Genomic DNA, 21210 nt, shown 5'->3' with positions numbered 1-21210 from the left:
CAAGGTTCTTCATCCCCTTACCCTCACAAATGTGGAGGGCCTCCTGTATAGTTATACCAACACTCTTGTATGGGTGTGAGGCATGGGTTGTGAATGCTGCAACAAGGAGAAGGCTGGAGGCAGTGGAGATGTCATGTCTGAGGGCAATGTGTGGTGTGAATATAATGCAGAGAATCCGTAGTTTGGAGATTAGGAGGCGGTGTGAGATTACCAAAACTATTATCCAGAGGGCTGAGGAGTGGTTATTGATATGGTTTGGACATGAAGAGAGGATGGAACAAAATAGAATGACTTCAAGAGTGTATAAATCTGCAGTGGAGGAAAAGCGGGAGTAGGGGTCAGCCTAGGAAAGGTTGGAGGGAGTGGGTTACCTGGAGGTTATTCCGGGGATCAATGCCCCCACGGCCCGGTCCATGACCAGGCCTCCCAATGGGTAAAGAAGGTTTTGTATGAGAGGGGCTTGGACTTTCAGCAAATGTGCGTGAGTGTGTTAAATAGGAGCAAATGGAGACAAATGGTTTTTAGGACTTGACGTCCTATTGGAGCGTAAGCAAGGCAACATTTATGAAGGGATTCAGGGAAATCAGCAGACCAGACTTGATTCCTGGAGATGGGAATTGCAGTGCTGGCACTCTGAAGGAGGGGTGTTAATGTTGCAGCTTTATAACTGTAGTGTAAGCCAGCCTCTGGCAAGACAGTGATGAAGTGAATGATGAAAGTTTTTCTTTTTCGGGCCACTCTGCCTTGGTGGGAAATGGCCGATGCGTTAATAAAAAAAAAATAATCAACTACCATGAGTAAGGCCTAATCATTTCTTCTATCTGATGAACACTTCCATCTGGTGAACACTATCCATGCTGAGGATAACCCAAGCAAAAAATTATAATTTTCAAAATGAAATTATTATATCATGGTTAAGTAAATGCCTCATAATCTACATATATACAGTAGTAAATGATCAACATTTCTATTTATATTTTTATAAGATTTAGTTACTGAATGTATCTCATACACCCTTGAGGATGTACCTACTTTGGCAATTTCTTATGAATATCTAGTGTGCTTGTTCCCACAAATTTGGTTTAAAATGAAACTGTGGAAAATAAAAAAAAGAAATATGTATTGTACAATTAACTATGATGAATGGTGTCTCATTCTTCAACAATTAGCTATAAATTAGAGCACATCTAATAGCATTTTTTTTGAGTTTTCAACTGTGCCAGGATTGACTTCACAGCATTTCTATAAAAACTGTAGTTTTGGATCTCATGGTCCATTTAGATACACAATACTTTACCCAACAAACCTAATTATCAAATTAATACTTTCTTGGGTTCAATATACAAATACTTTGCACCTAAATTAAAATATCCCAGGACATTTGAAACTTATAATCTACCTTTAATTATTATGCTAGAACAATACAAAATTGTAATACTAACCTTTATGTTGTTTATATTCAGCCACGTTTCTGTCCTTGTCGTTCATCTTGACACTAGCATCTCTCACTGGTCCCACAGCACTACATGTACATATACCAGTTTCTTCATGTGTGTGTGTTTGTTCTGTGGCAACATCTTTAAGAATCTTGTCACTGAGTTGATTTTCTGAGGCTTTCTTTGGATAATGGGTATTTTTTTCTAAAAATTGAGAGATTTTTTCCCATTCTGCTGCCTGAACATCCTGCTCTGATACCATAGTAACTACTGTGTTTTCATCTTCAGAATTTCCTAAATTTTTAACACAATCTGTACTGTCCAATTGTGTTTTAGTAAACAGCTGTGGCTCAGAATCACAACCCTTATAATTTTCAGCTTTTGGGATATTATTTTCAATTACATTGCTTTTATTTTCACTTATATTTTCAGCACATCTTGTCCAATTACTGGCATCCCACTGCAAATTTTCAGTGACCTCAACCTCACCAGCAGCCATTGTCACCTTAGATAGACAAGCTAAATTCTGAAGTACTGCTCTATCTAACTGATTTTGACTTGCATCACTTTCCTCACATTTCAGTTCAGTTACTTGTTGTCTTGAAATAATAGGTTCAGCTAAAAAATTTCCAGCATTAGCAAAGTCTTGTTGCAGTTTACTGTTCGTTTTATTCCCGTCTGCATTTCCAGTAAATGTCTCTTGCATATCATTACCTGTCACATTTATAGCATCAGTCTTCTGTGGAATGGAGGGAATATCCTTATTCGCATATCCATCAGCTATCAGTCTTGGAATAGTGGTCGTGTCATCTTTTTCCAAATAATTAGCAACAGTCTTCTGTGGAATGGTGGTTGTAACACTCCTCTCCAGATGACAAGCAAGAGCCTGTCTTGCAAGGGCAGCTGCAGCACATTTTTCTGCGTAACCAGCAACAGTCTGTCGTGGAATGCTGGTTGCAGCAGCAACCATTTCCACACTTCTACCAACAAACTCTCCTGGAGGAGTAGCTTTATCACTTTCTTTTTTAATTTCATTAATACGCTCCTGACAAATTGTCGATGGAACATCAGTTGTCTCGGGTACATGTCCCAAACCAAGATCAACCTCTGACAAGGGGTTTTGCCTGATGTATCTAGCCTGACTGTCAAGTAAGGTGAGTATCTGTGGTGGCAACCCAGCTTCCACAGGCTTTTTTTCTCTCTCTGCAGAGGTCGGTGTACTGCTTTTGGCCCCCATCTTGGACTGCCACAACAGATGATGATGTGTCAAGCTTTCTCCCTCGAAGAAGCACTTGCCTATTCATTAATAAACTCACTTCTCTCCTTACGTACCTGACAAAGAAGAAAACTGCCTAGTACAGTACTGTATGTACTGTAATGTACATACATACAAACACATGATGTTGAAACTCATGAAGTAGCTCTATCCACTAGTAACTACAGTAATAAAAAACATTAACATCTTCACCAACAAATGAAAAATTAAGATATATCATTACTCTATTAACCCCTTAAACCAGACACCTGGGGTTGCCGTAACATCCTTGTAATGACATAGAAAAATCTTACAGGACTGCAGAGCATCAAAAACTTAACTGTATATTGTGATGAAATTTTGTACAGCACTAAAATGTTTACCTATACCTATTTAGTTACAAGACTTTCTTATCATATTCAGTCATTCCCTTTCCCTTACACCATGCCAAACATGTTTCATTACTTTATATGTAAGATGAAGACATCAATTACCACATATGTTTTTGTTTTTGTTGTTTTTAAAAGGAATTTTTGTAAGATTCATCTCGTGAGAAATAATACTAGTCACTTAACCCTTTCGGGGTTTCAGCCGTACTAGTACGGCTTACGCGCAGGGGTTTCTGACGTTCTAGTACGCCTAAATTCTAGCGCCCTCAAATCTAGTGAGAGAAAGCTTGTAGGCTTACATATGAAAGAATGAGTCTATGTGGTTAGTGTGTTTACCTGGAGTTTACCTGGAGAGAGTTCCGGGGGTCAACGCCCCCGCGGCCCGGTCTGAGACCAGGCCTCCTGGTGGATCAGAGCCTGATCAACCAGGCTGTTGCTGCTGGCTGCACGCAAACCAACGTACGAGCCACAGCCCGGCTGATCCGGAACTGACTTTAGGTGCTTGTCCAGTGCCAGCTTGAAGACTGCCAGGGGTCTGTTGGTAATCCCCCTTATGTGTGCTGGGAGGCAGTTGAACAGTCTCAGGCCCCTGACACTTATTGTATGGTCTCTTAACGTGCTAGTGACACCCCTGCTTTTCATTGGGGGGATTGTGCATCGTCTGCCAAGTCTTTTGCTTTCGTAGTGAGTGATTTTCGTGTGCAAGTTCGGTACTAGTCCCTCTAGGATTTTCCAGGTGTATATAATCATGTATCTCTCCCTCCTGCGTTCCAGGGAATACAGGTTTAGGAACCTCAAGCGCTCCCAATAATTGAGGTGTTTTATCTCCATTATGCGCGCCGTGAAAGTTCTCTGTACATTTTCTAGGTCGGCAATTTCACCTGCCTTGAAAGGTGCTGTTAGTGTGCAGCAATATTCCAGCCTAGATAGAACAAGTGACCTGAAGAGTGTCATCATGGGCTTGGCCTCCCTAGTTTTGAAGGTTCTCATTATCCATCCTGTCATTTTTCTAGCAGATGCGATTGATACAATGTTATGGTCCTTGAAGGTGAGATCCTCCGACATGATCACTCCCAGGTCTTTGACGTTGGTGTTTCGCTCTATTTTGTGGCCAGAATTTGTTTTGTACTCTGATGAAGATTTAATTTCCTCATGTTTACCATATCTGAGTAATTGAAATTTCTCATCGTTGAACTTCATATTGTTTTCTGCAGCCCACTGAAAGATTTGGTTGATGTCTGCCTGGAGCTTTGCAGTGTCTGCAATGGAAGACACTGTCATGCAGATTCGGGTGTCATCTGCAAAGGAAGACACGGTGCTGTGGCTGACATCCTTGTCTATGTCGGATATAAGAATGAGGAACAAGATGGGAGCGAGTACTGTGCCTTGTGGAACAGAGCTTTTCACCGTAGCTGCCTCGGACTTTACTCTGTTGACGACTACTCTCTGTGTTCTGTTAGTGAGGAAATTATAGATCCATCGACCGACTTTTCCTGTTATTCCTTTAGCACGCATTTTGTGCGCTATTACGCCATGGTCACACTTGTCGAAGGCTTTTGCAAAGTCTGTATATATTACATCTGCATTCTTTTTGTCTTCTAGTGCATTTAGGACCTTGTCGTAGTGGTCCAATAGTTGAGACAGACAGGAGCGACCTGCTCTAAACCCATGTTGCCCTGGGTTGTGTAACTGATGGGTTTCTAGATGCGTGGTGATCTTGCTTCTTAGGACCCTTTCAAAGATTTTTATGATATGGGATGTTAGTGCTATTGGTCTGTAGTTCTTTGCTGTTGCTTTACTGCCCCCTTTGTGGAGTGGGGCTATGTCTGTTGTTTTTAGTAACTGTGGGACGACCCCCGTGTCCATGCTCCCTCTCCATAGGATGGAAAAGGCTCGTGATAGTGTGTGCAGTATAAAAAAAAAATCCTGCAGTACACAGTGCATAATGAGAGAAAAAAACTTTGACCGTGTTTTCGGATTAAAACAGCGACTTTGCACTGTATTTTCGTATGGTATTTATGGTTGTATTCTAGTTTTCCTGGTCTTATTTTATAGAATGGAAGGCATATTACAGAAATTGAGATGATTTTGACTGGTTTTACAATGAAAAGTACCTTGAAATTGAGCTCAAAGTAGCAGAAATGTTCGATTTTTACCTAAGTTCAAAAGTAAACAAATCATGCTAAGCGTCTAATACACGTCAACTGGTGAGTCTAATATTCTTTCAAAAGTGCGCTGATACAGTGGACCCTCGCCTAATGAACGCATCGCATAACGTTAAATCCGCCTAGCGATATATTTTAACGCAAAAATTTTGCCTAGGCTAGCGCTAAAAAACCAGACCAAAGCGATTCATTCGAGACGCGTCCACGTGCGGCCTGAGCCTTCCTCACTTGTTCCGTGGGTGCCAGTGTTTACAAGCCAGCCACCGTGGTCGCTTCCAAGCATACAATTGGAACATTTCATATTATCACAGCCTTTTTAGTGATTGCACCTGCAAAATAAGTCACCATGGGCCCCAAGAAAGCTTCTAGTGCCAACCATACAGCAAAAAGGGTGAGAATTACTATGGATATGAAGAAGGAGATCATTGCAAAGTATGAAAGTGGAGTGCGTGTCTCCAAGCTGGCCAGGTTGTACACAAAACCCCAATCAACCATCGCTACTATTGTGGCCAAGAAAACGGCAATCAAGGAAGCTGTTCTTGCCAAAGGTGCAACTTTGTTTTCGAAACAGAGATCGCAAGTGATAGAAGATGTTGAGAGACTGCTATTGGTGTGGATAAATGAAAAACAGATAGCAGGAGATAGCATCTCTCAAGCGATCTTATGTGAAAAGGCTAGGAAGTTGCACGACGATTTAATTAGAAAAATGCCTGCAACTAGTGGTGATGTGAGTGAATTTAAGGCCAGCAAAGGTTGGTTTGAGAGATTTAAGAATCATAGTGGCATACATAGTGTGACAAGGCATGGTGAGGCTGCCAGTTCAGACCACAAAGCGGCTGAAAAATATGTGCAGGAATTCAAGGAGTACATAAACAGTGAAGGACTGAAACCTGAACAAGTGTTTAATTGTGACGAAACAGGCCTGTTTTGGAAGACAATGCCAAGCAGGACCTACATTACTCAGGAGGAAAAGGCACTCCCAGGACATAAGCCTATGAAAGACAGGCTTACTCTGTTGATGTGTGCCAATGCTAGTGGTGATTGCAAAGTGAAGCCTTTATTGGTGTATCACTCTGAAACTCCCAGAGTGTTCAGGAAAAACAATGTCCTCAAGGCTAATTTGTGTGTGCTGTGGAGGGCAAACAGTAAGGCATGGGTCACTAGGGACTTTTTCTATGACTGGTTACACCATGCATTTGCCCCCCACTGTGAAAAATTACCTAATTGAAAAGAAATTAGACCTCAAGTGCCTCCTGGTATTAGACAATGCTCCTGGTCATCCTTCAGACGTGGCAGAGTGACTTTCTGCGGAAATGAGCTTCATTAACCCTTTGAGGGTCGACAGGCCCTCTCCGAAACTCGTTCTCAGGGTCGGCCAAATTTCAAAAAAAAAAAAAAAATTATTTTTTCTTATGAAAAAATAGAGTATTTTTTTCTAAACATTATAGGCTAAACAAAAAAATTTTAACGTCAATACTTACCGAGATATGGAGGTGTGAAATTTGCCAAAATTGAACAACATATGGTAACATTGCCGACTGCCGTCACCCGGTATTTTTCTATTTACTTTTTTATGTACTATTTTCAATTATTTTTCAATTTTTCTTTTTCTGAGTAACTTTTATGGCCTCTGAGGCCAGCATGATCAGTATTTTGTAAGTTATTTCTTTTTCAATACTACACAATAAGGGCATAAACACTGTTGTCATTATTTTGTTTACAGAAAATATTTACACAAACAAACAATATGAAATGTTGTTTATTACTATTTTTCTATATTTTATATACACATATACAGTCACAGGGAATGTTTCTAGAAGTTCTGCAGCCTGTGGAACTCTTTGAAACATGGTGTCATGCACAGTGGAGTTTTGCACTCCTCACACATAAAACGAGTGTCTCTGCGTTGTTGTGGGCGTTTTTTTGTATGTGAACAGACGTAACACCTCTTCTGAGCCTTTTTCTTCAAAGCAGTAGCAGGCAGTTTTACCAGGAAGTGATCACCATGCTTCAGACGAGCAGGTAGTTGTTGATAATTTGGTGGGCGGTCAATTGCAGGTGCTGTTCCTTGGTACTTGAATACTATTTGTCTGATGACAGACAAACAGAATTCGCCGTACTGTGGTTTGTTTCTGGTGCTCATCTTATACATATTATAAGCATTGAGCATGGAAATGTCCAGAAGATGGAAAAACAGTTTGATGTACCACTTATAACTCTTGCGAACACAATCAGCAAACCCAATCTGCATGTCACATTTGTCCACTGAACGCATGTTGAAGGTGTAATCAATCACAGCTGCAGGTTTTAGAATGGGTTCATTTCTCTCTCTATGCTGCCTGCCACTGTCTGCCATTTCATTAGGGTGAATTGATGACAACAGTGTGACATCTCGTTTGTCATGCCACCGAAATGCCATGATGTCATTGGCAGCAAACGCCTGCACCTCACCTCTACGAGTGCCAGCGTCAAACCTGGGCATATGTTTTCGATTTGCATGCACTGTGCCACACACATCTGTCATGTTCACTCGCAAAAAATCACTGAGTGAGGGGCTTGTGTACCAGTTATCTGTATATAATATATGCCCCTTACCAAGGTATGGTTCTATCATTGTTCGAACCACATCACCTGAGATGCCCAATAACTTCCTGGTATTTTGCAATGTATAACTTCCAGTGTACACAATAATATCCAATACCAGACCATTGTAACAATCACAAAGCACAAACAACTTTATACCAAAGCGTTTCCTCTTGCTTGGTATGTACTGCTTGAAAGAGAGTCTTCCTTTGAACAGAATCAAAGACTCGTCAATTACAAGCTTCCTGAAGGGATAAAAATGCGTACTGAATTTCTGTTTCAGATACACAAACACATTCCTAATCTTATATAACCTGTCAGTTCTGTCAGGCCTGGTTTTATCTGAGAAGTGAAGCATACGTAACATTAGCACAAATCGATTCACTGGCATTATATCACTGAAACCTGGTGTTGCAATCAGGGGGTCTGTTGACCAGTATGATTTCACTTTGTGCTTATACGCATGTGGCATAAGCATTATTGTGGCAAAGAAAAGATACATCTCAGCCACAGTTGCCTCCTTCCATTGGTGTAGATGTGATTTTGGTGAAAGTAATGTTTGCCATGGTGTACTCGTAGTATGTGTTGCTTTCCATGACAATACTTTTCATCAGTGGTTCGTCAAAGAATAACTCGAAACATTCCAGTTCAGTGGCATTGTTCCCAAGTGCACAAGATGGCCGTATTCCACTTTGGCTGCCATCAAACTGGTGGGGATTTGGAACAAAATTGACAGCTTCCTGCCAATCCCAGGTGCGGTCTGCTGGTGGGTACTGGACAATGACAGGTGGTTGTGGTTGTGGAGGTTGTGGTTGTGGAGGCTGGTGTGGTGGGGGAGTGGGGGATGGTGGCCTTTGTTCTAGATCAGCTGAGGCAGCGGCGTGGGTGGCAGCATGGACCACTGCTGGTGCCTCACCGCCGGCACCACTACCACCACGCACATTTTCCATCCCAATTGCAACAGTATCTTCGTCATTTTCACTGTCTGTTCCTGTTGTACAGCCACGGGATGTACTCCGAGATACACTCCTTCCCCTTGGAATAGCATATGGCACACTTCCAGAGCGCATATATCGTCGTATATACTGACGCTTCACTGGGGAATATTGCACTTCATTATCACTACTGGAACTAGTTTGAAGAGCTTGTAGTTCATATTCACTATCACTATCATCACCCATGCTCTCATCTGAGTCTGGGATTTGGGAAAATAGAAGTTTCCTCTTGGGTTCTGGAACAACTGAACGTGAACACGAGGGCCCAGCACCAGAGGTGGAAGGCTGAGGGTCGTCTGGGTTTTCTTCACTATTACCGATATTATGGTCATTAGTTTCGGTCAAAACCTCACTAAAACCACGAAACTCATCTTCACTGGCACTTCCATCACTATTAGAACTGTCACTGGGGAACAAAAGTGTCCCAATTCGCCGAGGAGTGAGGAGCTTCTTACCGCGAGGCATGGTGGACATTGTTTACTAAGAGGGCATTCCCACAATGCACCACTGGGTCCCAGATTTTTTTTCTACCGCGCACACTGACCACGCAGACCCATTCTCTCACACCTAGGCCTACCAGCCTTTTCGCGCGAGATTTGAGGCCGCTAGAATTTATGCGTACTAGTACGTCAAAAACCCCTACGCGTAAGACGTACTAGTACGACGAAAACCCTCAAAGGGTTAAGGTCAAATTTTTGCCTCCTAATACCACTCCTCTCCTGCAGCCCATGGACCAGTAGGTCATTTCCAACTTCATGAAACTGTACACAAAAGCCATGTTTGAAAGGTGCTTTGTAGTGACCTCAGAAACTCAATTGACTAAGTGTTTTGGAGAGATCACTTTAGCATCCTCAATTGTGTAAACATTATAGGTAAGGCTTGGGAGAAAGTGACTAAGAGGACCTTGAACTCTACTTTGAAGAAACTGTGGCCAGAATGTGTAGACAAAAGAGATTTTGAAGGGTCTGAGGCTAACCCTGGGAAGCCTATGCCAGTTGAGGAATCCATTGTGGCATTGAGGAAGTCCTTGGGGTTGGAGGTTAGTGGGGAGGATGTGGAAGAGTTGGTGGAGGAGGACAATGAAGAACTAATCACTGATGAGTTGCTAGATCATCTTCAACAGCAAGAGGCCGCACCTGAGGAAACTGCTTCGGAGGAGGGGATAGAGAAATTGAGGAAGTTGCCTACTTCAAAGATTAAGGAAATGTGTGCAATGTGGCTTAAAGTGCAAACCTTTTTTGATGAAAATCACCCTCACACAGCTATTGCAAGCCGTGCTGGTGACTATTACACTGACAATGTTGTGAAACACTTTAGGAATGTCATAAAGGAATGGGAGGTACAGGCTTCTATGGACAGATATGTTGTGCGACAGAGGTCCAGTGACTCTCAAGCTGGTTCTAGTGGCATTAAAAGAAGAAGGGAAGTAACCCCGGAAAAGGACTTGCCACCTCAAGTCCTAATGGAAGGGGATTCCCCTTCTAAACATTAACACCATCCAGTCTCCCCTCCTCCCATCCCATCAATCATCACCAGATCTTCAATAAAGGTGTCATGTAACTGTGCATGTCTTCTTCAGTTTGTGTGTATTAAAATAAATATTTCATGTGGTAAAAATTTTTTTTTTCATACTTTGGGGTGTCAGGAACGGATTAATTTGATTTCCATTATTTCTTATGGGGAAAATTAATTCGCCTAATGATAATTTCGCCTAACGTTGAGCTCTCAGGAACGGATTAATAGCGTTAGGCGAGGGTCCACTGTATTATTTATACCATTTCTACACCAATGCAGTAGTCTGCATAACAGTAAATTTTCTATTTTTTTTGTGAGAATAAAAATTCAAAGTGGAAAGCAAGAGAATGTTAGAGGGGTGTGGGGACGTGACTAATGAACAGAAGAAATTTTATTTTAGTGCCAGGAATGTCTTTCTTGTTTATTCTGGACCCTATTCGGAAATTGGCATCTTTTGAAATTTGTGTGAAATTGGTAAAATTGCTAAATTCTGACCACTGTATTGGATAGTTGAAATCGGTAAATGGGTGGTTTCTTGTACTCATTCGATAGAAAAAAAATGGAGTTCTAGCAAAATAGTTATGATTTTTGTCGACAAGTACACTGGAACTGGCCGAAAATAGGGCTCAAAGTGGGCAAAATCGCCGATGTGTAAACATTGTCGAGACCGCTAACTTCGCAAGAGCATAATTCCGTAAGTTTTCCATCAAATTTCATACTTTTGGTGTCATTATGATCGGGAAAAGATTCTCTATCTTTTCATAAGAAAAAATAATTTTTTTTTTTTTGAAATTTGGGCGACCCTGAGAACAAGTCTCTGAGAGAGCCTGTCGGCCCTGAAAGGGTTAAATACAAACAAGGACCCAAAATGAATTACAGTGGACCCCCGCTTTACGATCAGCTCCCAATGCGACCAATCATGTAAATGTATTTATGTAAGTGTGTTTGTATGTGTATGTTTGGGGGTCTGAAATGGACTAATCTAATTCACAATATTCCTTATGGGAACAAATTCGTTCAGTAATGGCACCTGAACATACTTCTGGAATGAAATAATATCGTAAACCGGGGGTCCACTGTACTATATAAACAGCAAATAAATCTTTACTACTGAATGCTTGTATCATAATAACCATGTGCATAACACGACCATTCTTTTCAGGCCAGAGTGTCATGATGCTGGTAAAGAGCTCTTAATCTATGGAATTTGAGCTACCCTCTCCTTCCTTGGATCAAGCCTGATAATCTCAAATACTGTATAACCTTTGATGAGTTTTGGGAGTTTGTTTACTGCGAGCCTGACCAGGCTTGACTGGTGCTTGCCTACCCAATGAATATACTTATACAACCACTGTCAAAATTTTAACAGCAATTGGTAAAAGCACCAGTATATTTAACTAAAATACCTGTTTTATCAACATTGTATCAGTTGAAATTGTTAATTCTGGTCTTGTTTCCAGATTATGTAGAATTACCAATTACCATATATACCACACACTTACCTTAAATCAAATTTGTATTAAAATGGTATTCATAGTTTGTTACAATAAATTCCACAAACATACGTTATAAAGTTCATTATACTATAAATCAACTCTTTATTTTAAACAATAAAGTATCCATTTTTCAGATTTCATGCATATTTACCTAGAAAGATTTTTAACCCAATATAACTCAAGAAAGTCATGGAGTGTGTCTTAATTCTATTAAGGTCTTTTGGCCCTCTTCCCTAGAATGCCACCCACAAGTTGACTAAGACCTGGGTACCTAATTACTGCTAGGGGCAGCAGGTGGAAGGATGTATGTTAAGTAAATTTAAGCTTTTGAATAAGAGGTGTGTGTTGCCTAGAGCCTGAATGAGTGATTATTCTGAGAGCTGACTGTCAGCTGAGTAACAACAGGTTTCAGATGCTTAGCTGTTGTTGATTCCCATGCACAGATACCATAGGAGTGATATGGATAGATCAGAGAGTACAGTGGAACCTCAAATTTCGAACTTAATCTGTTCCAGAAGCTAGTTCTAAATTCGAAAAGTTTGAAAAGCGAAGCAATATTTCCCATAAGAAATAATGGAAATACAATTAATCCGTTCCAGAAACTCAAAAATATTCACAAAAAAAAATATATACATGTATATATATTTTATAGAGATTAATTATAGTTTTACATACACACAACAAATATAGTGTACAATTATGCATTAATAAATTTAAATAAACATATAAAATAACATTTTTACTTACCTTTATTGAAGATTGGTGATGGCATCTGTAAGATAGGGAGGAGAGAGTTGGGGTTAGTGTTTGGAAGGGGATTCCCCCTCCATAAGGACTTTAGGTATCAAAGCCCTCTCTGGGGTTACTTCCCTTCTCTATCTTTTAATGCCACTAGGACCAGCTTGAGTCTCACAAAATAACTGTCCACAGTCCTCTGTTTCTGGTGCCTCTTTAAGATTTCCCTAAAATGGGACATGGTTTTGTCACTGAACTTGTTGCAAAGAAGGCCTGTTTCAGCTTGCTCAGGGTGGTAATTCTTCACAAACATTTGGACATCATTCCACTTGGCATAAATCTCCTTAATCTTTGAAGAAGGCACCTCATCCACTCCCTTTTCCTCCTCTGAAGCAAGTTCCTGAGCTGTGGTCTGATACTGAAGCTCTTCCAGCTCTTCAGTGGTTAGCTCTTCTCTGTGGTTCTCCACCAACTCTTCCATATCCTCGCCACTCCCCTCCAGGCCCCAGGGTGTTCCCCAATGCCACAATAGAGTCCACAACAGGCAGAGGGTCAGTGGCAGCCTCAAACCCTTTAAAATCCCTCTTTTGGACACAATCTGGCCACAATTGTCTCCAAGCAGAGTTCAAAGTCACTGAGGTTTGAATTTTTCAGTGTCTATGTAAACCTTAAACTCCTGTACAAACTTCTTAGCCACCTGATTGTCTGAACTGGCTGCCCCACCATGTCTTACAACATTGTGTATGCCACTACGCTTCTTAAATCTGTCAAACCAGCCTCTACTGGCCTTAAATTCACTATCAGCACTGGTTCCAGGAGTTTTCTGTACCAGATTGGCATGCAACTTCCTTGCCTTTTCACAAATAATCGTCTCTGAAACACTATCACCTGCCATCTCTTTATCCTTGATCCACACCAGCAACAACTTCTCAATCTGATCGATTGTCTGTGGTCTTTTTTTGGTTAGCATATTAACACCTTTCGCAACATCAGCTTCCTTGATTTGTTCTTTCTTTGCCAGGATAGAAGCGATGGTCGACTTGTTTTTCCCAAACATACTGGCAAGCTCCATAAGTTTCACACCACTCTCATACTTCTGTATTATTTCCTTCTTCACATCTATGGTGTTTCTCACTTTCTTTACCACAGGGGTACCACTAGCAAGTTTCTTTGGGCCCACGGTAGCTTATTTCACAGTCCCACAAGCACTAAACACAATGAATTAATCGTAAAATGTTTGAATGAGACTGCAGGTTAGTGTTCACTCAAGCATCAACCAAACCAGACTGGCTCATGGCGTCTGTGCGGGGACGCAGACAGGGCTGGCGGACAGGTCCAGTACCCGGCAGTTCAAAAAAAAAAGGGCGAGTTTGATAATGGGGACAAAGTTGGTTCGAAAAAAGTGGTCGATTTTTCCATGAGTTCGATAAGCAATACATTCAAAATTTGAGGTTCCACTGTAGCACACACAATGAGCAAGGATGTTCGGTGGACATAATAGCATAGTTGAGCTTCGTATTTTTTTTTTTTTTTTTTTTTTAGAAATAGTGTGTGTGTGTGTGTGTGTGTGTGTGTGTGTGTGTGTGTGTGTGTGTGTGTGTGTGTGTGTGTGTGTGTGTGTGTGTGTGTGTGTGTGTGTGTGTGTGTGTGTGTGTGTTTAACTTTACTGTGCTGCCCAGGTGTATTCCCTAGAATTTATCCTCATCCTTCATATTTATTAGTATTGTTAATTTTTATGGTCAAATGAACACTTTTAGTTTTGTTCAACTGTATAGAATGCCTTGTCAAATTTTAGAGCGAGTTTGTTAGCTGTGATCCAAGTAAATATTTTTGCAAATGTGGCGTTTACATTGTTGAATGCAGCGGATCAGTATTTGAAGTGGTAAAAATTGCGTCAGCCACCAACAGAATTGGTTTAAGTCCCTGTGAAACATTAAGAAGGCCACTGATACAAATAAGGAATAGCAGAGGGCTCAATAACCTTGTGGAACCCCTCTGTTCGGCAACTGGGTTCTTGAAGAACTTTCATTAGTGGTCATATAATGATGTCTACCAATCAATTAACCCTTTGAGGGTCGACAGGCCCTCTCAGAAACTCGTTCTCAGGGTTGGCCAAATTAAAAAAAAAAAAAAAAAATAATTTTTTCTTGTGAAAAGATAGAGTATCTTTTCCCGATCATAATGACACCAAAATTATGAGATTTGATGGAAAACTTACGGAATTATGCTCTCGCGAAGTTAGCGGTCTCGGCGATGTTTACGCATCGGCGATTTTGCCCACTTTCAGCCCCATTTTCGGCCAATTCCACTGTACTAGTCGACAAAAAACATGAATATTTCGCTAGAACTACATTTTTTCTATTGAATAAGTGCAAGAAACCACCCATTTACGATTTTCAACTATCCAATACAGTGGTCAGAATTTAGCAATTTTGCCAATTTCACACAAATTTCAAAAAATGCCAATTTCCGAATAGGGTCCAGAACAAACAAGAAATACATTCCTGGCACTAAAATGATATTTCCTCTGTTCATTAGTCACGTCTCAAGGCCCCTCTTACATTCTTTTGCTTTCCACTTTGAATTTTTATTCTCACAAAAAATAGAAGATTTACTGTTATGCAGACTACTGCATTAGTGTAAAAAAAGGTATAAATCATATTGGCGCACTTGCAAATGAATATTAGACTCACCAGTTGACGTGTATTGGATGCTTGGCATGATTTGTTTACTTTTGAACTTTGGTAAAAATCGAACATTTCTGCTACTTTGAGTTCAATTTCAAGGTACTTTTCAATGTAAAACCAGTCAAAATCATCTCAATTTCTGTGATATGCCTTCCATTCTATAAAATGAGACCAAGAAAACTAGAATACAACAATAAATACCATGCGAAAATACAGTGCAAAGTCACTGTTTTATTCCAAAAAACGGTCAGTTTTTTTTTCTCATTATGCACTGTGTGCTGCAGGATTTTTTTTATACCGTGCACACTGACCACATACACCCATTCTTTCATATGGAGGCCTACCAGCCTTTTCCCGCGAGATTTGACGGCGCTAGAATTTATGCGTACTAGTACGTCAAAAACCCCTGCGCGTTAAGACGTACTAGTACGTCCGAAACCCTCAAAGGGTTAAGATTTCTTGTATGAGAGAGCATGTCCTCTTATTCCATAATGATCTAATTTGATCAGCAGAATGTTGTGGTCTACTACATATATTGAAAGTTTTTTTTTTTTTAAGGTCAGTAAAGAGGTCCACTGGATATTAATTATTTTCAAGAGAGGAGTTGATGAGCCAAGTATTTTTATTACTGTATCATTGGTAATGCATACTGGTCTGAAGCCAAACTGACATAGGTTAAGGATATGTGTTTGGTTATGAAGTCATGGGTATCATTAGGTGTCCCATTGCTTGATTGCTAGAGCACTCAGTTCACACACTGAGGTCCAGGGAATCAATCCCTGGTATGGGTGGAAACATTAGGAAGTGTTCCCTTAAGACCCCTACTGTCCATGGGACAAAACTGACTTAATTTGCCCAAAATGCTCTGCAAAGCAAGCAGCTTTCTAAATAGTAGTACAGATCGGCCATTAGTAATCCGGCAATCAGTTATCCAGTTCCATCAGTAATCCAGCACTAATTTCGGCTAACATAATTTCAAATTTCATCAAAATACTGACTCAAATTTCATCATTATACTAACTAAGATATTGTGCAGATGGTTGTAAATCCACAGCAGTAAGCCAGTGGAGGAGAAAGCAGTGATGAAAATGAAGATGTAGCAGAAAGAGTTTCTATTAATAGGTTAATTAAGTGTATTCTAACCTAACCACTCTGTAATCCGGCAAACTTACTAATCCAGCACAGTACAGGTCCCAATAATGCCGGATTAGTGATGGCCGACCTGTATCTCACTGATGTCAGCTAGGCCTCTATACCTTGTACTTGTACTTGTAGAAATAAAGATTATTAATATACCAATATATATTTGATTATATATTATTTTTTCAAACATAAGACAGTAGTGGAAAGTTTGAAATTCGTGTCATTAACTCCTGCTGCATCAGCACTTTCGTAAATTGGTGTAACCATTCTAGTTAAGTATGTTAAGGAAAGTTTTGGCTTCAACTGTTTTATTAAACAAAGCTGTAATAATTGGTGCTAACACATGAGAAGCTTCCTTGTATATTAGTGGTGTATGTGCTTTGTTTCCAGCTTGGATGGTTATCAGCAAGGCAATTGCTTGGGCAGGAGAGTGCGAGATTTTGCCATCAAGGTTTGTTCAAATAGTCGTAAAGAAGTTATTTAATTTATCTGCTGTCCCTCAGGCTTTGAGGAGAGGTTTATTAGGTTTAGCTAGAACTATTTCTTTGGATTTGGTGAACTTAACAGTGCCCAATATCTAAAGCAGTGTTTTCAAAGTCTTTTTTTTTTATCCCCTTTAATAAGACTGAATCTGTTGGTATAATGTCTAATTTTAATTTCTTTATGAGCTTTGTTGAGTGTAATAATATATCTCTTAGCTAGTTTTTTAGGTATTAATCCTAACCTGTACTGCTTCTCATGGCTATGGCTTTTGTCAATGGACTTGAGGATACCATCAGTTAGCCATGGGCTATTTAATCTTCGTGATCACCTGACTGTTCTTTTAATGGGAAATGTTTGTTGTGGAGGTTCTGCACTGTGTGAAGGAATATGTGAACAGTAGAGTTAATGTCTTGATTACTGTGCAATTCTTACCTGTGTAACCGTATTTATGAGTAAAGTAGGGCCCCAGTTATATGGCAGGTTAGGCTCCAGGCTACCACCGGAAAGCAGACATCACCGGAAATCAGAATGCCATTTTTCCCCACTTATAAATGCATATAAATGCTAGATAACAAGTTTACGGTAACATATATTAAGTTAGCACTAGAACAATAAAAAGTAAAATATACAGGGACGTGTTTCCGTAAGACACCTTCTCCCCCCCCCATCAGTTTAAAATGGGTATCTGGGTGCTAGTTGACTGGTGTGGGTCGCATCCTGGGACAAAACTGACCTAATTTGCCCAAAATGCTCAGCATAACAAGAGGAATTTTATATAGTAGTATGTCATTGATGTCAGCTAGGTCTGCATAACATGTACATGTACTTGTAGTAAACAAAGATATTATTATTATTATTATTAGAAAGTTAGGTGGAGGGAGCCGTCAAGTGAGTTTTGGTCATATTTTGAAATATCCATATTAGTGGAACGCTAAAGCGGGGCCCTATTGTACTTGTACCTAGATTACTTACTAACTTTACCTAACAAAATCCACCTAACCCAACCTAAAATAATCTAATGTAAAGTAACCTTACTCCATCATCAGTAGTGTCTCTACACTTGGGAAGGTTCACAACATGACTTAGAACTTAAGTACTGAATTGCTCAAATGTACTGCTAAACCAAAATTAATGTACTACTACTATTTTTGCTAATAGTTCACAATAAGATAAGATTTCGTTTGGATTTTTAAACCCGGAGGGTTAACCACCCAAGATAACCCAAGAAAGGCAGTGTGTCATTGAGGACTGCCTGTCTTATTTCCATTGGGGTCCTCAATCTTGTCACCCAGAATGCAACCCACACCAGTCAACTAACACTCAGGTACTTAATTGTTGCTACGTGTGGAAATTATTTAATTTCCGAAGCTATAGTGTCTAATAAGTGTTTAATGTGCTGATTTGGGTCAAAATGTATTTGCATTTTTAATGAAATCAGCTGGGTTCCCGCTGCGCCTGCGCAGATGTGCAGGGGGGTGGGGGGTCGAGCTGGGGGGGCAAGTGGCGGGAGTGTTTTGAATGGGTGAGGAGGCTGAGAAAACCGGGAATGAGGAAACTGGCATTCACGGTGGCCTAAGGATCAATATAGGCCTCAATTCATAATAGGAAGTGTCGTGACTGTCCCTAGTGAAGAGTGAGGGAACGTGATTTACGGGACCACCGTAAAGGGGTGGTAAAATTAGTGAATAATGTTCGACCGGGTGGCAGGTGCACGGCCATGGTGTGTGTCCAGGGGAAATACCCGTGTGTTAATCCTCGCTCATCGGCCTCAGATCTTAATGGAGTGACCTCTAATTTGTATAATAGTTATGAGACGTTAAATCGTCTTGTGAATGGTAATGTAATCAGTGATAATAACATTGAGTTAAGAGAATGCGGGATGCGAAATAGAGCGCCCTGCTCCGAGTGAACGTGTGACTCTCGTACCGGGGATAATGAAGATTTATGGAATCACGACTTCTAAACCGGGACAAACCGATGGATACCTCGTCCTGCCGGAATAAGAACCGTGTCGGTGTAGCAGGACTTCGAAATGAGATGGGGAATGGAGGAAATAAGGAGTATCAATCACCCACAGTTAAGTAACCTTTCTAGTTATAGCAGACTGATGCTGGCCAGTTAGGTATGTTGTGATTAGATAGGTTATGAGTGATCCAGTTACATCAAGTGACCACCAGAGAATATCTGGTAAGTGGAGAGATTATGTACAAGTGGTTTTCCTTGATGGATATATCCATGTGTAACCTACCCCCCCCCTCTTCATTCAGTTACACTAATATAATCTATACAGTCCACAATTAATTAGTAGCACCGTACTTATGGGTGCTATCCAATCCATACTGGTCTCGGATAGATATGGATAAGATTGTGAGGTCGAAGGAACCACTTGCCGCGACCAGGGGTGGTTAAGTTTTCTCACATGTCTACACGGGGTGACTACGGTAAACAATATGGTTGTCTCCCAATGAGTTTACTGGTATGTATATAATGTTGAGGTACATACAGGTAAGCACCCTAGAAAATTTTCCATACTAGGTGAACAGGACAACAGGTGTAAGGAAACACGTCGAAATATTTCCACCCCGCCAGGAATGGAACCCGGGCCCTCCGCACATGAAATACTTATTCCATGAATTATACAGTCTGTATATTGTAATATGTTAACCAATGCCTGAATTCTGCCAACTAATAGCTGGTGTAACTATAGCCAGTTATGCTTATTATAATCACGGGAGGTGCTAAACCTGTAAATGTCACACAAAGCGCTGAAAAGAAAATGGATGAACTCACCAAATGTTTGTAACAAAGAAAACTGATGAACTCGCCAAATGCCATTGTTAAGAAATTCACCTACCAATGCTTGCAACATGTCTGCAACAATACCTCAGTACCAACCATACATTTTCCATCAAACTGGTCTCATTTTAAAGAATGTTGAACATTTTTGTCTAGAAAATGCAGTTTTCCTCACTGGCGAGTTTATCAGTTTTCTGATGAGTGATTGGAAGTAGCTTGATCAGTTTATTTCAGTGGTCCATGGCCTGGTGGCAAAAGCTCTCGCTTCACATGTTGAGGGTTCGGGTTTGATTCCCAGCAAGGGAAGAAATATTGGGCGTGTTTCCTTACACCTGTTGTCCCTGTTCACTTTTTTTTTTTTTTTTTTTTTATTCGCCGGTATTCTCCCGGCCCGGGTCTTTACCAAGTAGTGGTGACCCAGCCTTGGCTCCCTATCTGGGGAGTGTCTCGAGACTTAAGTCTCCCATGGGAGGAGGTATAGTACCTCCTCATCTTTGGGACCAAGTGTCCCCAGGCCTAGCCACATTCCCCGCCCTCATGGGGCTCGTAGAGAGAAGCTAGGCCTCTGGTCTGCCATCTACCCCGCCTCAAAGGGGCTCGTGGGGATGGCAGTCTTATGAGCTGCAGATGGTAGCAAGCTCAGGCCTCTCTTGACCTTCTGTCCCTGTTCACCTATGAGTAAAAATGGATACCTGGGTGATTGTCGACTGGTGTGGGTCCCATCCCGGGACAAAACTGACCTAACTTGCCCGAAATACTTTGCATAACAAGCGGTTTTCTATATAGTAGTATGTCATTGATGTCAGCTGGGCCTGTATACCTGGTACATGTACTCGTAGAATTAAAAATATCATTATTAGGTAGAGGTACACATAAATAGTTACACAAATTATCCTAAATAGTTTAGGTGGTAACATGTGTAAATTACCAAGGATAACCCAAAAAAGTCAGTGACTTGTTTCCACTGTAAAGCCTTATTATTTAATTAAACCTTAAAAGTTACACCAGGTAAGTAACTCAACTGTATGAAAATCAAGCAAGGGTGAGATAGTGCCAATTTCTTGGGTGAAGACCATGCCTCACTTGATAGCTTCCTAAGCTAACCCTGCTGGTCTGGGGTCAATCCCAGCATGTTCCCTAACATCTACTGCCCGTCCACCTAGCAGCAAGTGGGTACCTGGGTATTAGAATACTGTTGTGGGTTGCATCCTGGGGGACAAGGTTAACCCAAGTTACTGGAAATGCTCTACATAACCAGGGAATTTTCATATAGTATGCAAATAATGTTGGCTCGGACTATAATAGTTCAAAATCAAATTTTTTATTTGTGTAGCACACAAACTGTAGTTTACATGCAACACTGTATTGTTAAGCAAAAATAAAATTGTAGAAATAAATATTATTATTATTATTATTATTATTATTATTATTATTATTATTATTATATGAAGGCATCATGGGAAAGAATAAATTTCTCATATACTATATATTATACTCATGGGGGGAAGCACTAAACCCACATGCATCACGCA

At 40.6% G+C, this 21210-nt stretch overlaps 1 protein-coding gene across 9 annotated transcripts in view; it reads right to left on the bottom strand.

The window, feature by feature from the left end:
* Nucleotides 1–21210, bottom strand: part of LOC128701362 (uncharacterized) — a 60359-nt gene that overhangs the window by 11192 nt on the left and 27957 nt on the right. For 6 of the 9 annotated variants that reach the window (XM_070100338.1, XM_070100333.1, XM_070100340.1 and 3 more), the window contains exon 2: nucleotides 1443–2768. The exons of 1 other annotated variant lie outside the window; for it this stretch is intronic. In XM_070100338.1, the coding sequence (XP_069956439.1) occupies nucleotides 1443–2673 (1231 nt within the window). In that variant the 5' untranslated portion in view covers nucleotides 2674–2768. Of the gene's footprint in view, nucleotides 1–1442; nucleotides 2769–17314; nucleotides 21093–21210 lie in introns of those variants that run through there. 2 more of the 9 variants (XM_070100337.1, XM_070100335.1) reach the window with 2 other exon arrangements.

The sequence above is a fragment of the Cherax quadricarinatus genome, chromosome 72 (genome assembly GCF_038502225.1).
Source record: "Cherax quadricarinatus isolate ZL_2023a chromosome 72, ASM3850222v1, whole genome shotgun sequence".
NCBI lineage: Eukaryota > Metazoa > Arthropoda > Malacostraca > Decapoda > Parastacidae > Cherax > Cherax quadricarinatus.
This window is presented reverse-complemented; position numbering and strand designations above follow the sequence as displayed.